This window comes from Chionomys nivalis, chromosome 4 (assembly GCF_950005125.1).
Source record: "Chionomys nivalis chromosome 4, mChiNiv1.1, whole genome shotgun sequence".
Taxonomy (NCBI): domain Eukaryota; kingdom Metazoa; phylum Chordata; class Mammalia; order Rodentia; family Cricetidae; genus Chionomys; species Chionomys nivalis.
Window position 1 is genome coordinate 37,221,986 of NC_080089.1, and position 14,006 is coordinate 37,235,991.

Genomic DNA, 14,006 nt, shown 5'->3' on the forward strand with positions numbered 1-14,006 from the left:
CCAGGCTTCAAGTCCAAGAATCTAGTAGCTGCTTAGTCAGTCCCATGAGCCTGGATGTCCCTGCTGTTCACTTGTATATTGTGGGCCCCTTCAGAAGCAGGCTACAATACCAGTGAAGAAATGGATGTGTTGACAAGGTAAGGGCAGGTCGGCAAATAATGAACCTTTTCATATTTCATTGCCCTTATATAAGTTGAAAGGAGATTAAAGATGTGCCTTTCAACCTCACAGTCTGGATTAAAGGCTTCTAATCTCCAGTTCTGGATTATAAATGGATGTTTATAATCCTAGTCTCGAAACCCCCCCCCAAAAAAAACAAAAAAAAACAAAAAACAAAAACAGAAGGAAGAAAAGCTATCACAGTTAGTCCAGGTCAGTCACCTGGCCAAGAGATAATTCTAGGAAGGCGGTCCATCTTATGCTATGGTTAAAAAAAATAGGTAATTGGTCCTTTAATGAGATACTAGCCTAGACTATCCCAGATTCTTACTCATATTATAGTAGCTTACTGGCTCATAGCCATGAAGATATATGAGTCTGTCAAATTTTTAATGTTATTTAGAAAATATTTTATTCTTTCTGTTTTCCCAAGCACACATTGTTTTACTTTCCAAAATTTTTTGAGCTTATTTTTATTTATTTCTTTTACTCTTTCTCTGGAGCTCCCTCTCTGCCGTGTGACTGCTAGACTGCCATGTGTCTGAACTTCATCCTCATTTAAACAGTATGGCTTATTTTCCTTTTCTTCTCCATTCTTCTTTGCCAGGCAGCTGCTGAGATTTACAGTTTGTCATCTCTGTTTTTTTTTTTTGCCTTTTAAATTCGAATAAAACTGTCTTCCAAATGTTCTGTGAGTCTATCCTTCAATTATTTTATGAGACTAAAACCATAAGAATGGGTTTCAACCTCCCCTGAATCACCATGACACATCCACAACAGCCCCAGAAAAAAAAAAAAAAAAAAGACACTGAGGTAGCTGCAATGTCAGAAAGAATTCAACAGTCTTTCTTTACAAAGGGAGCAGTGACCACACAGAGGACTCAACTATGTATATTCATAAAGTAAGGAAGTCACTTTACGATCCAGACAGAGAAGAAATTGAAAGCATAGAGGAAAATTTCTGCAAAGAAACTAAGACACTGCAAAGATTCTACTAGAAACACTGGAAATGAGATGATCAATCATTCAAGTAGAAATCACAGCAAAAAGCCTTGTTAATAGATAGACAAGTTTCTGAAATCATTTAAAAATCTTTTGATAAGAAACACCTGTTACAAATTTCATCCAATTGTTTCCCAGTTTAACTGGCAGAAGATACATCCTTCTGCTCAAAAAGAGAAATATTCGCTTGTTTTCCTAAATAAAAGGGATACAAGAAAGAAGAGAAACAAATGTTGTATTCAGAATGAAATCACAACCTGATTTAAAAGGGAACTGTTAACCCATATTTTGTTTTACTTAAAAAATATTTTCAAAATGCAATGGATTTAAATGTTAAAAAACACTTGATTTGAAATTTTATAAGCTTTTTAGTCTAAGGAGTAATACTCTCACTAAACTCTAGAATTTTGCTCATCATACACACAAACACACACACACACACACATCACCAAGCTGTGATGGTATATCTTTAAAATATGCATATGACTAATATGACAAAAGATGGTTTTGATAGTTATATTTAACCAATGGAGAAAGCACTGAATATGGAATCATCATTTCAAAGAGACATAATAAAACACCATTCTCCACCATCATGCTGAAACATCATTACCCCAGTATGATGAAGATGTGAGATAATGAAGCAAGCACCACACCTAGAAAATCTTGGATTTGTGGCTGTTTGTCACCAAGACAGAACGTTTCTTATCAAAACTTTCTTCTGTTTAGAGTTTTGCTAAGGGCAACTTTAACATCTTTGTTTCTCAAGCTATAGATTAAAGGATTCATCATGGGGACCACAATGTTATAGAAGACAGATGATACTTTTCCTTCATCTAAAGATCCAACTGAGGAGGGTTTTAGGTACATAAAAGCACATGATCCAAAGAATAGGGAAACAGCAATTATGTGGGAACTGCAGGTGCTGAAGGCTTTGGATCTTCCTGTAGTGGACCTTATCTGGAGGATACTAAAAAGGATGAAGCCATAAGATATAAAGATTACAATACTTGGTACAGTGATATCTTTACCCCCTACAATGAAAATCTCTATCTCATTGACGTAGGTGCTGGTGCAGGAGAGCTTCATCAAAGGCAGGAGGTCACAGAAGTAGTGGTTGATGATGTTTCCAGCACAGAAGGTCAGTCTTAGGATGCATCCAGTGTGGATCATGGCATCAAAAATTCCCATCAAATATGAACCAAGCATAAGATAGGAACAGACCTTTGGGGACATGGCAACATTATACATTAGTGGGTTGCAAATAGCCACATAGCGATCATAGGCCATTGCTGTCAGGACATAACATTCAGAGATGACAAAAAAACAGAAGAAGTAGAGTTGAGTCATACATCCTGCAAAACCGATAATATTCTTCTTTAGTACAAAGTTCATTAACATTTTGGGTGTAACAACGGAAGAATAGCAGAGGTCTATGAAAGACAAATTAAAGAGGAAAAAGTACATGGGTGTATGAAGGTGAGGGTTCAGCACAATTAGAATGATCAAAGTCAAATTTCCCAAGGCAGTTATCAAATACATTACTAGAAAAACCAAGAACAGGGGAATCTGCAGCTCAGGGTTGTCTGTTAGTCCCAAGAGAATAAATTCTTTTACCAAAGAGCCATTTGTCAGTAACATTCTTCTATAACAGAATCTGTGAAGATATAACAGAAACAGTGGAAATAAAGTATCAGAGAGAAATTACAAATGTTTGTTTTCTCATACATGTGACACTTATGCTGGGAGTGACTGGGAATCACCCACAGGGTTGCTATAGTCGATGGGAAGCAAAGTCAAGAGATACTAACCAAATAATAGAATGATTCAGTCATAAAATACAATAAACTTCTGGATACTCAGAGGTCAGCATGTTAATAATACTTAATAAAACCTTGCTATATAAATGATTACATCTTACTATTGTCTTCTCACTTTATTTATGTTATGTTTGCTTTAAACACATAAAAGATAGTACATGTGGAGGGGTGGCCTATGTGACTTAGCTACATGTTGGGCATCTCACAATGAATAAATTTTTCCATACAAGGTGTAAATAATATATGATTTGCTCCAGATTTCAGGATACTAGAAATTTCTTACATAAAAGTTTGACATTGGCATAAATTTCAAAATATCTATTCAAATAACATATAGACGGATCAAATTGTGCATATATATATACACATATGTGCACACACATATATTTTATTTATTTATATTTAATTAAATATGTATATATGTAGTTAATGAAAAGAGGCCAAGAACTTGACAGAGAACATAGACTTCCTTTTTATCACTTTAAACTATCCCATGAAAAGTTTAGATAATCTTAAAAAAATTGAAGCAAAAAATTTAAATATTAATTTGTATAATTAAAGGGCTCTGTTATGTCAAAGAATAATATCTAAAGACAAGATTCAGTGTTTCTTGGATTCTAAGAATCTGAGAACATAAAAATCTTTTGTCATATTTCATGGAAATCTTTCTGAAATGCGGCTCATAAAGTGTAATGTAAACCCTTAATCCTCTGAAGCACTAGACAAAAAGTAAGTCACTTTTCCTGTGTTCACTATTGGCATTGGATAAAACAGAAGAAGATTTTATGTATTTTACCACTATTTTATGTATTTTTCTGTACTTGCCTGTTAACACACAGTAGAATCTTCCTCAGTCTATTTCCAGAGCACAGATACCAGTCATAAAAATGAAAGGAGGTGATTTCTTCTGCATGCTAGACCATGATATATCTTTATGTCCTAAGGGAATCAGGTGTGACCTTCTCTTAGGGATTGGTACATCTTCCATACTTATGCCAATATTGAACTCCCATATCTCATTGACCTTCATCTCATAAGGGAAAACTTTTGTTTTGGTTACTTTTTGCTTTGTTTTTGAATACTGTATAGTTATATTCCATAGGGTTCCAATAACATTTTCTTACATTTTTTTCAAAGTTTTCAAAAATTTGAGAATGTTTTTAATGTATCACCTCTCGTGAGGTTATCCAAAGCACTTTTTAGAAATTTTTTTTACTGCATTTATTTTCAATGACCTGAACCAAACTCACAAAATGAACCCTGCTCCTGAGTAAGTACTCTGTCTTGAATCAGCATTCCTATCCTCCAGAATCACTTTTGCCATGTTTAATTTTGTCTTAGTTAGTGTTCCTACTGCTGTGATGAACAACCATGACCAAGTCACTTTGTAAGGTGAAGGCATTTTACTGGGGACTTCTTACTCTTTCAATGCACCAGTTAGTCCAAGCACAACATGATAGAGAACACTTGGGAGGCAGGCATGGGCCAGAGCAACATCTTAGAGATCATATTTAATCCACAAGTTGTAGGCAAGGCAGGGCCTGGATTTTTTTTTTTTTTTTGAAACTCCAAGTCCACACCCAGTAACAGAGCTCTTCCAGAAAGACCACAACTACTCCATCAAGACAATCTCTCTTAATCCCTTCAAAAAGTTCTACTAAATGGGGACTAAGTATTCAAACCTATGATCCTATGACGGCCATTCTCATTCAAACCACTACACACCCCAAGTAAACATCTAAAATAAATACTGAAATACTTAAAGTAAGTACACTGCTCAGTCATTAAATGTAATAGAATATTAATGAGGCCAATGATTATTTTACACTCATCATAATAAGAATAGAGGATATGTAGCTAGATAGACAATTTACTAAACAGTTCTGTTTCCCTGGTTATTTGTGTAAAATCGGAATGGTTAAACTTCTGGGGGATATTTTGATTGCATTCTGATACCTCTGAGACTGCCCGTAAAGTTTGCTTTGAATCAGAGGGTGTAGCTAGCTACCAGCTAACCAAAAATTAGTCATAGAACCTTTGGAAGGCCAAGGACAGATAGAGACTGAAGAGACAGACAGAGAAATAGTAGGGCAAGGCTTAGAGAGAGTCTTGGCCCCTTTCGATCAAGGACAAGAGTGAGGGGAGGTCATTGGTGACTGTTCTGATGCTTCTCTGATCATTGAAGTTCTTACCCTGATATTTCCAAGTATTCTAAAGAATAATTAGATAAACACTTCATTAAGCTATCATTTATTTTTTTTCTGATCACTTTTGATTACATAAAAATATTTTAAAGCCAATTGCTCAATGGCATTTAAAAAACATCATACAACATAATCAAGTTAATTTGCATAAGGCTGTTCATCATACACAGTCAGTATTAGAATATTGAAAAACATGAAGCTAAAGCAATGTGGTGATTTCAGCAAATGTAGAAATATTTTAACAATGTTATAAATACCCTCTTAAGATATTGATTAACTGAAAAAAATTAGACATCACACATCAAAGTAGTAAAGGCTATGTATGACATAGGCAGTGTCACTCTGAACAGAGAAAACCTGAAAGAATTCTCTCTAAAACAAGGAGGATTCTATATTATTACATAATACTTATATTCCTCATCTGCTGGTTAATAATTGTGAAATAAATATAACACAGTTGATTGACCAAAGAAGGTCAGATACATATTATTTATAGTGGTAATGTTAATTGTAAAAAAATGGTCAATTAAAACACCCAGATCATGAAAGCACTGGAATTTCCAAGGGGCAAATTGATGCGCAAGAAAGAGTAAAAGACAATCTGGGGAAGACAAGGTAAGCTTCCCAAAATCTTTCTCTACTCTCTTTGTTTCTGCGATCCTATCCCTCGGACTTCTCTCTAGCACTGCCACAGAACAAAAGCTTCAGCCTCTCTTCCTCCCTTCCTCCCTGACTCTTTCTTCTGTGGAATGCACAAACCATCTCTTCTTGGCCTCCGTTCCATCCTCATCATTGTATACCTGGCTCCAGTTCAGGGAGACATCTCCTGCTAAACCACACATAACATATGTGAGAAGATTAAATAAGCTACCTTCAGATCCTTTCCACACTCTATGTTCATCCAGATCCAATGTCCCTGGCTACTTTCTAGCCCTGTAACAGGTTAACACCTAATTTATTTCCCTCTGCTCCTGCCCATGTCTCCTGTTGATTCTACAGACCATTCTTTCATAGCATCTCTTCTACAACTCTACATTCTATCCTGACCCCTAGCTCAAACTCAACTCTGCCTATTAAACTGCCAGAGAGCCTGGTGAGCTTCCAATAGACCTTCTCCACCCACTGTTCCCCTAGAGAAAACCTAGCCCCAAAGAAAGTACTAGAAGGAAAACCCCAACCCAAGGAGCTAACTGTACCCACAGGCAACAGATAACCCCCACCAGCAAAACACAAAGAAGAAAAACACACAAACACTATGACTGAAAAAGCAGGTATTAACAACCACTGGTCATTAATATCTCTTAAAATCAATTGACTCAATTCACCTGTTAAAAAGACACAGGCTAACAGAATATATATGAAAACAGGATCCAGCCTTCTGCTGTATCCAAGAAACACACCTCAAACTCAAAGACAGACACTCTCTCAGAGCAAAGGGTTGGGAAAAGGTATTTCAATCAAATGGACCTAAGAAACAAGCAGGTGTAGCTATCCTTATAGCAAACAAAATAGATTTCAAAAATCAACCAGAAGAGATGGAGAAGGATACTTCATATTCATAAAAAATAATCCATCAATATGTACTCTCAATTCTGAATATCTATGCTCCTAAAAAAAAGAACACCCACATATGTAAAAGAAACATTATTAAAATTTAAATTGCACATCAAACCCCATTCAACAATAGTAGCAGACTTCAACACTCCACTTTTGTCAATGGACAGGTCAACCAGACAGAAACTTAACAGAAAATAAGAGAACTAACAGATGTCATGAATCAAATGGACATAACAGACATCTATAGAACATTCCACCCAAACAAAAAATATAACTTCTTCTAAGAACCTTATGGAACCTTCTCAAAAATTGACCACATACTTGGTAACAAAGCAAACCTCCACATATACAAAAAAAATTAAAGTAACTACCTGTGTCTTTCCAGATCACTATGGATTAAGTTTCTTGACCATACTTAAGAGCAGTACAAATCTATGAAAATAGATATAAATATTTTTTAGGCCATGACTGTTTCATAATAAACATAAAATATATGTTTATAATAGATTATACTTATTATGATATTATGAGAGTAACCAACTACTTATTTATATAATAAATGAAAATAAGCAACTACTATTTATATAATGAATATAATAAGCATAATAAGCATAAATTGTTAGCAATAAATTTCCCCTAGGATAATAGTCCACCTACCCATGGTTTTGGCTATGTTTATAGTACCATATAAGAAATCTCTCCTGTGGAAGAGGACACAAACTCAACAAAGTGAGCAATTGCTTACATGCTTCTTGATGGCTAATCTTGATTGCTAAGTTTACCGTATTTGGAATTAACTACAATCTAGAAATGAAAGGGCAAACATAATTCAGATCATAAGGCAAGAAAGGTAGCATGCTTTTGATTTGGATCTTGAAGTTGGAAGGCACGGGTTTTTGATACCAATCAAAAGGTTGGATGGTTGTCACCTTTATTTGAGATATGAGATAGGAAGACATACCATTAACCTGGCCACACCTTCTGCTGTAAGGCTCAATAAAGACAGTTGAAGAGGGAATGGCTTATTCATTCTTTTCCTGTTTGCCATTGCTTTGTCAGCACATGAATTCTTTCACTGGAATTGGAACCTACTTCTTCAGACCTCCAGCATATGAAAAAGACCTGCTAAACACCTAGAATCACGGGACTGAGAAACTACTATATTCACAGATAGCCATCATAGGAAGGAAACTTGTAAGTCATTCAAATAGATTCCCACACTTGTGAACACACACACACACACATTTACTGGCCTGTTTTGTGTGTCAACTTGACACAAGCTAGAGTCATCAGAGAAAGGAGGCTCAGTTGAAAAAATATCACAATTAGGTTCAGCTATAAGCATTTTCTCATCGAGTGATCCATGTGGGACTCTCCAGTTCACTGTGAGTGGTCCCATCCCTGGACTGTTGGTCCTGAGTTCTATAAGAAGGTGGATTGAGCAAGCCATAATAAGCAAGCAGTTTCCCTCCATGACCCATGCATCAGCCCTTGCCTCTGGGATCCTGTCCTATTAGTGTTCCTGTCCTGATTTCCTCCAGTGAACATCAATGGTGAAGTTTAAGAAAAATAAAGCATCCCTCCCCAACTTGCTTTCTGGTCATGGTGTTTTGTTACAGCAGTAAACCAATAACTAAGACAGACAAACAGGCACACGCCCACACCCACACACACACATTCCATAAGTTCCGTGACTCTAGAGAACACTGACTAATACACCATTCAACAGTTTTTCCATTATTGCACCAGTGGGGACATCTTGCCATGCAGGTTGGTGTTGTTCTTTGCAGGGTCTATCAATGGATAAACTAATATCTTTTTTTTTTTTTAACTATCATCCTATGTTGTGCTCCTGACCATCCCAAAAGTTAGCTAGGATAGAAGAGACAGACAGACACAGAGAGAGAGGGAGGGCAGGGAGGGGGGAAAGAGGAAGAAACTTTCTTGTTCTTTTCAAGATTCGTTTCTCTATGTCTATTAGTCGATATGTATTCTTCAGAAATAGTGTCTTTTCATCTGGTTATGAGGGGCAGATAAGAGCAATAGCAATGCATTGTGTTGTTTTAGGTATTTGCATGTGCCACCATGTTATCACAAATTTAGTAACAGTATTTCATTTAGTTGTCACAGCAATCTGATAAAATATGTGCTTTTAGTCACCATCACTAATTCATACATTGTGGACACAAAGGAAAGGAAGTTAATTTAATTTAAAATAGTTATATTAAATTCTCTGGACAAACGTCAGATTGGAGTTTCTAATCATTGTAAAAGCAACAACTTTTGATGGGAGAAATTTTATAAAGTGAAGTATTAAATGAGAGACTATTGAACTAAGCTACTGAAATTACTAAATTATTTCAGAAAAAAAGTAGGAAATATAGAATAAGAGCATGTAGAATGTTTCTATTTAGGATATGGGAAGAAATGAGATAATGAAATATATTTTTAGATATGAATACAATATGGAGATGTGACAATGTTTTGGATTTGTCTTGGGAGTTGTACAAGCCCAAGGGTGAATGAAATACTTCATCAAAATTGTGGGTCCTTTAGGAATTAAAGACAGATCTTCGTTCAAGGTGTAAATAAAATCCTTTAAAACCCTTCTTACACCAAGATTCTGTTCTCAAGGAAAAAGAAATAACAAGCTTTTATTTTGTTTAAAGTCTGATATATTACATTAATATTATTCCACTTACACAGAAACATCTCCATACTATAAAGTGACAAATAGACCAATATGAGGACTTTTATTCTGTTATGAATAAGTAGTGAAAGATCATAATTAGCAAATCAAAGCTACAGATCATAAATATTTTCAAGGAACTTTGCAAAACAAATCTTAGTAACAACAAAAGCCTCAAGCCATGAATCCTGGAATTTTCATTTCAAGCAATAATGTGGAAACATCAGTGTTTTCTGGTTCAACAATGGTGAGTTTATGAATGCTACATAGCATAATGCCTTTGTTTGCAATAAATAGATGTCAGATATATGACAGGTCCATTTCTTTCCTATCTATTAAACCTTGAAAAATAAGTAAAATTGACATAAATATATTCCATATACAAAGGAGAGATGTTTTTAATATACAGTTAAAATAAATTCCTTGAACAAGTGAAAAACTTTTAAAGTTGAATTTGAAGTTGAATTCTGTGACAGTTGTTAGTAACAGTGCATATAGTCAGGGTCTTTACTTTGAAAATATTTTGATTCCTTTTCTACCACTGTCTAATTTAAACAGAGGACAACACTAATTGTTAAAGCTTCTATTGTTTTTTTTTTCTAGAAAGCAAGCTAATCAAGTAAAAGAAGAAATAATGAGATGAGATAAAGGTGTTTCTGTCCACTCACACCATGTTTATACCTTGGTTTGTGAACAGTCATGTTTACATGAAATGACCTATCTTTCCTTCAGGATTTAAGGAACTAAGGTACATTGAATGCCTAACTTGGAAAGACTGTAATAAGTGAAACTCTATGGCACTCACAGTCATGAGAAAGGCTGATTCTAAAGTTTGAAATTGGAGTAGACTTGAAGATTTCCAGTGACTATACATTGGTGGGATGAGATAAAATATGAAAAGAGCCAAATTGTTTTAAAGTATAACATGCTGTCCTACAGATTCCAATAGGAAAATAATGGCTATTGGAAATAGGTCTTTTGTGACTGAATTCATCCTGATGGGCTTAACAGACCAACCAAATCTCCAAGTCCCTCTGTTCTTCCTGTTTCTTGTAATGTATATGGTGACTATGATGGGGAATTTGGGCTTGATAATTCTAATTGGACTGAATTCACATCTTCATACCCCCATGTACTTTTTTCTCTTTAATTTGTCTTTGATAGACCTCTGTTACTCTTCAGTGTTTACACCCAAAATGTTGTTGAACTTCATACTAAACAAGAATGTTATCTCTTATACAGGGTGTATGACTCAACTCTATTTTTACTCATTTTTTGTTATTTCAGAGTGTTATGTGTTAATGTCAATGGCCTATGATCGCTATGTGGCCATCTGTAATCCACTCTTATATAATATTGCTATGTCCCCTAAAATATGCTCATACCTAATGTTTGGTTCATACTTGATGGCATTTTCTGGTGCCTTGGCTCACACAGGATGCATGCTGAGACTGACCTTCTGTGATGCAAATATCATCAATCACTACTTCTGTGACATTCTTCCCGTGATGCAGCTCTCCTGCACCAGCACCTATGTCAATGAACTGGAGGTTTTCATTGTGGCGGGCATCAATATCATTGTGCCCAGCATCACCATCTTTATCTCTTATGGTTTCATTCTCTCCAGCATCTTCCGTATCAACTCTGCTGAGGGCAGGTCCAAAGCCTTTAGCACCTGCAGTTCCCACATAATTGCTGTTTCTCTATTCTTTGGATCTGGTGCATTTATGTATCTTAAACCCTCCTCAGTTAGGTCTATGAATGAAGGAAAAATTTCTTCTGTCTTTTATACAAATGTGGTTCCCATGATGAATCCCTTAATCTACAGCTTGAGGAACAAAGATGTTAAAGTTGCCTTGAGGAAAAGCCTGAGAAGGTGGAAACTATGATAGAAACAGCTTCTCTAAATGTCTGTAGTTATATGAAAGTTTACCTTTTTTATTAAAATCTTAGATAAGATAAAATACGTTTTCCTATTTTATTGTGAAATTATTAGTTATATTCTGACTTTTTCATAATAGCTATTCCTTTCCTCTCATCATTTAGTACAAATGATTTAACATGATAAAAAGATTTAATACTAAGCATTTTATTGTCATTATTGATAATTTTTCTTTTAGGAAAGACTAATTATTCATTAAACTATCAAGCAAATGCTAAGATGATATTTTGATAATGAATAAGGTGTCAGATTATTTAATTATATTCCGGTGAACTTACAAATGATACTATTTCTATTTTAATTTCCATTATCCATATTCAAAGTTAATATCTCAGGTATAAACAAAATTCCACAAAGACCATTGAGTACAACCCATTTTGCTATTGTAAACACTTAGCTTTCTTCTTATATTTCTTTATATTCATCATTGTACCAAAAAATCACACTACATTCTCATATCTATTTTATATATTCTTCATATATATTTATGACATGAATAGTGTACTAATGTGCAGCAATATTGATCATGAAGTTGTGTCAGTTATTCTAATGAAAAGTCTCAGTATAAGGATGCCCTCTTATTATTTATGTTCTTTTTGTCAGTAATATGAAGAAACAAACAAAAATTCAACTAAAAAAAGGTGTCTGCCTTTGTTTTTAGATGAGCTTCAATTATCATTCCAGAGAGTAAATACTGATTTACTTTCCCCCAGAAAATAACTTAGTGGCTCTTTTTGTTGTGATTTAAGATATTTTAGAGGCAATCAGCTCAAAAAGTCAGATGTTGTATAAAAACAATAGAAAACATGAATTAGAAATGTTTTAATGTGTTTGATATTTTAGAATGACAGAATAGGAAAACAAAGAAGGATAATTACATTCCTTGATGCTCTAACATACACAGAACCAGAATATATGAGGTCCATCTCTAGCAGGGTTTAGAATATACATGGCAATGTAAATGCATATCTGTTCTATGAGACATTGCATTGCCTTCCACTTTCAAATTTTTGAGAAAAGCTGCAGTCTACAACTGGCATATGCTAATGATGTTGGATGTGAGAAGAAAATGGCTATATTTGGGTGAAATAAAGAAATAAAATAGTGAACAGGTTGAGAAGGTTCCTCAGTTAAGAGCACCTGACACCATGACTGATGACCTATGTTCAATCCATAGAACCTACATGACGGAAGAAAAATGTGGATTCTCAGAGTTCTTCTCTGACTTCCACACATGTACTGTGGTAAGCATTCACTACACTAAGCTGATTTAAGAATAAAAAAGAAATGACAATTGAAGCTCAAGTTAGGAATTTTGAAAATTAAAGCACTACACTATTCAAATCTCCTAATTAAAAGGCCTTAAGTATAATAAAATTTCTAGATTTCACTAAGTAGGATAGGTTTAAATTAGAGAAGTATTCATTTTTGAAGGTCAGAGTATCTGAGGACAATTAAACTTTTCTGATCTCTAGACTTTTATTTGCTGATTCTATATATTAGATATATAGTCAGTAAGATCCTCTATTTCAGCTGGGAAAATTTGAACCTCAAAATGTTAAACAAATAAACAAATCAAGTAATTTGAAAGAAATTTTGTGGTCATGTCAGAGACCAGGTTCAATAAAAATAACACTTACTAGGAGAGGGGCATGGGGACTAGAAAAATAAGAAAAGAGAAAAAAGACACAAGTGAAAATAATAAAACAGAAACATACGATAGTAACGGAAGTTATTATCACTCCAGTGAATAAATTATAAATCCAGTGAATACCTCTCAGTAATCATTCCAGTAGCTGAATCTTAAACTCTGACCCTTCCCTCTTCTGAGGTGCTCTTCAAACCCTCTGTAAACTGGTTAAATGTTAGTATTGAAAATGTTGATTTTTAACACCAACTGTCTTTCATAATCCATGATTATCTAAGAAAAGTAGCTTCAGGTAAATGGTATACCTAGGATTCAGACTGAAAACAGGTAGAAAAATTTTTAAAGAAGAAGGATTTGCGTTTGAGACTGCTTCAAGAAAAAATGTGTGAGGGGGTGAAATGGTTTGTGAAATCCATAAAATGGAACCTTGAAAATGTCTCAGATTTTTGAGGGAACTGGGAAGGCACCTGAAAATAATAATCTAAAGAAAGGGAAGATAGGAATAAGACTCACCTGTGTTCCTGGTGTGAAGAAATAAAAATTATGAAGATAACTTATATTCAGTGAAAGTATAAAGTAAAAAGATAGAACACAATGCTCACTGTCACAGCACTTGAAAGCACTTGAAAGCAGTGTTCTTCATGGAAGCCTGCTCTGTTGTGATGCAAACATTTCCTTTAGAAACTTAAAAGTTCTGTATCTATATCTATCATGTCTTTCCTCTGTCATTTTTTGACTATGGCTCCATGAGTAATTTTTATTGCTCCTACTCTTAGCTTTTTGTTTGTTTTTTGGTTAGTTTTTGTTTTTGCCCTTTTTTGTTCATGGTTACTTGTTGGTCCATGTATTTTTTGAGGTAGAGTCTCACTGGCGCTCCTAGAACTAGCTATGGAGTCCTATCTGTGAACTCAAAGAGATACACCTGCGCTTGCCAAAGAAAGGCAAGGCCCCACCACACCACGTGTGTGTGTGTATATATATTACA

At 34.8% G+C, this 14,006-nt stretch overlaps 2 protein-coding genes across 2 annotated transcripts; one reads left to right on the forward strand and one right to left on the reverse strand.

Moving 5' to 3' along the window:
* Positions 1-1,869: 1,869 nt before the first annotated feature.
* LOC130872813 (olfactory receptor 8B3-like) lies at positions 1,870-2,805 on the reverse strand. The gene has a single exon (XM_057767082.1). It carries the CDS (start codon positions 2,800-2,802, stop codon positions 1,870-1,872), a length of 933 nt encoding a protein of 310 aa, XP_057623065.1. The 5' UTR covers positions 2,803-2,805.
* Positions 2,806-3,654: 849 nt separating this feature from the next.
* On the forward strand, positions 3,655-11,320 carry LOC130872725 (olfactory receptor 8B3-like). Its single transcript, XM_057766940.1, has 2 exons — positions 3,655-3,668; positions 10,381-11,320. Exons 1-2 carry the CDS (start codon positions 3,655-3,657, stop codon positions 11,318-11,320), a joined length of 954 nt encoding a protein of 317 aa, XP_057622923.1.
* Positions 11,321-14,006: the final 2,686 nt, after the last annotated feature.

Excerpts from the sequence above, each read along its gene's own strand:
- LOC130872813 (XM_057767082.1), bottom strand. The coding sequence starts at position 2,802 with ATGTTACTGACAAATGGCTCTTTGGTAAAAGAATTTATTCTCTTGGGA.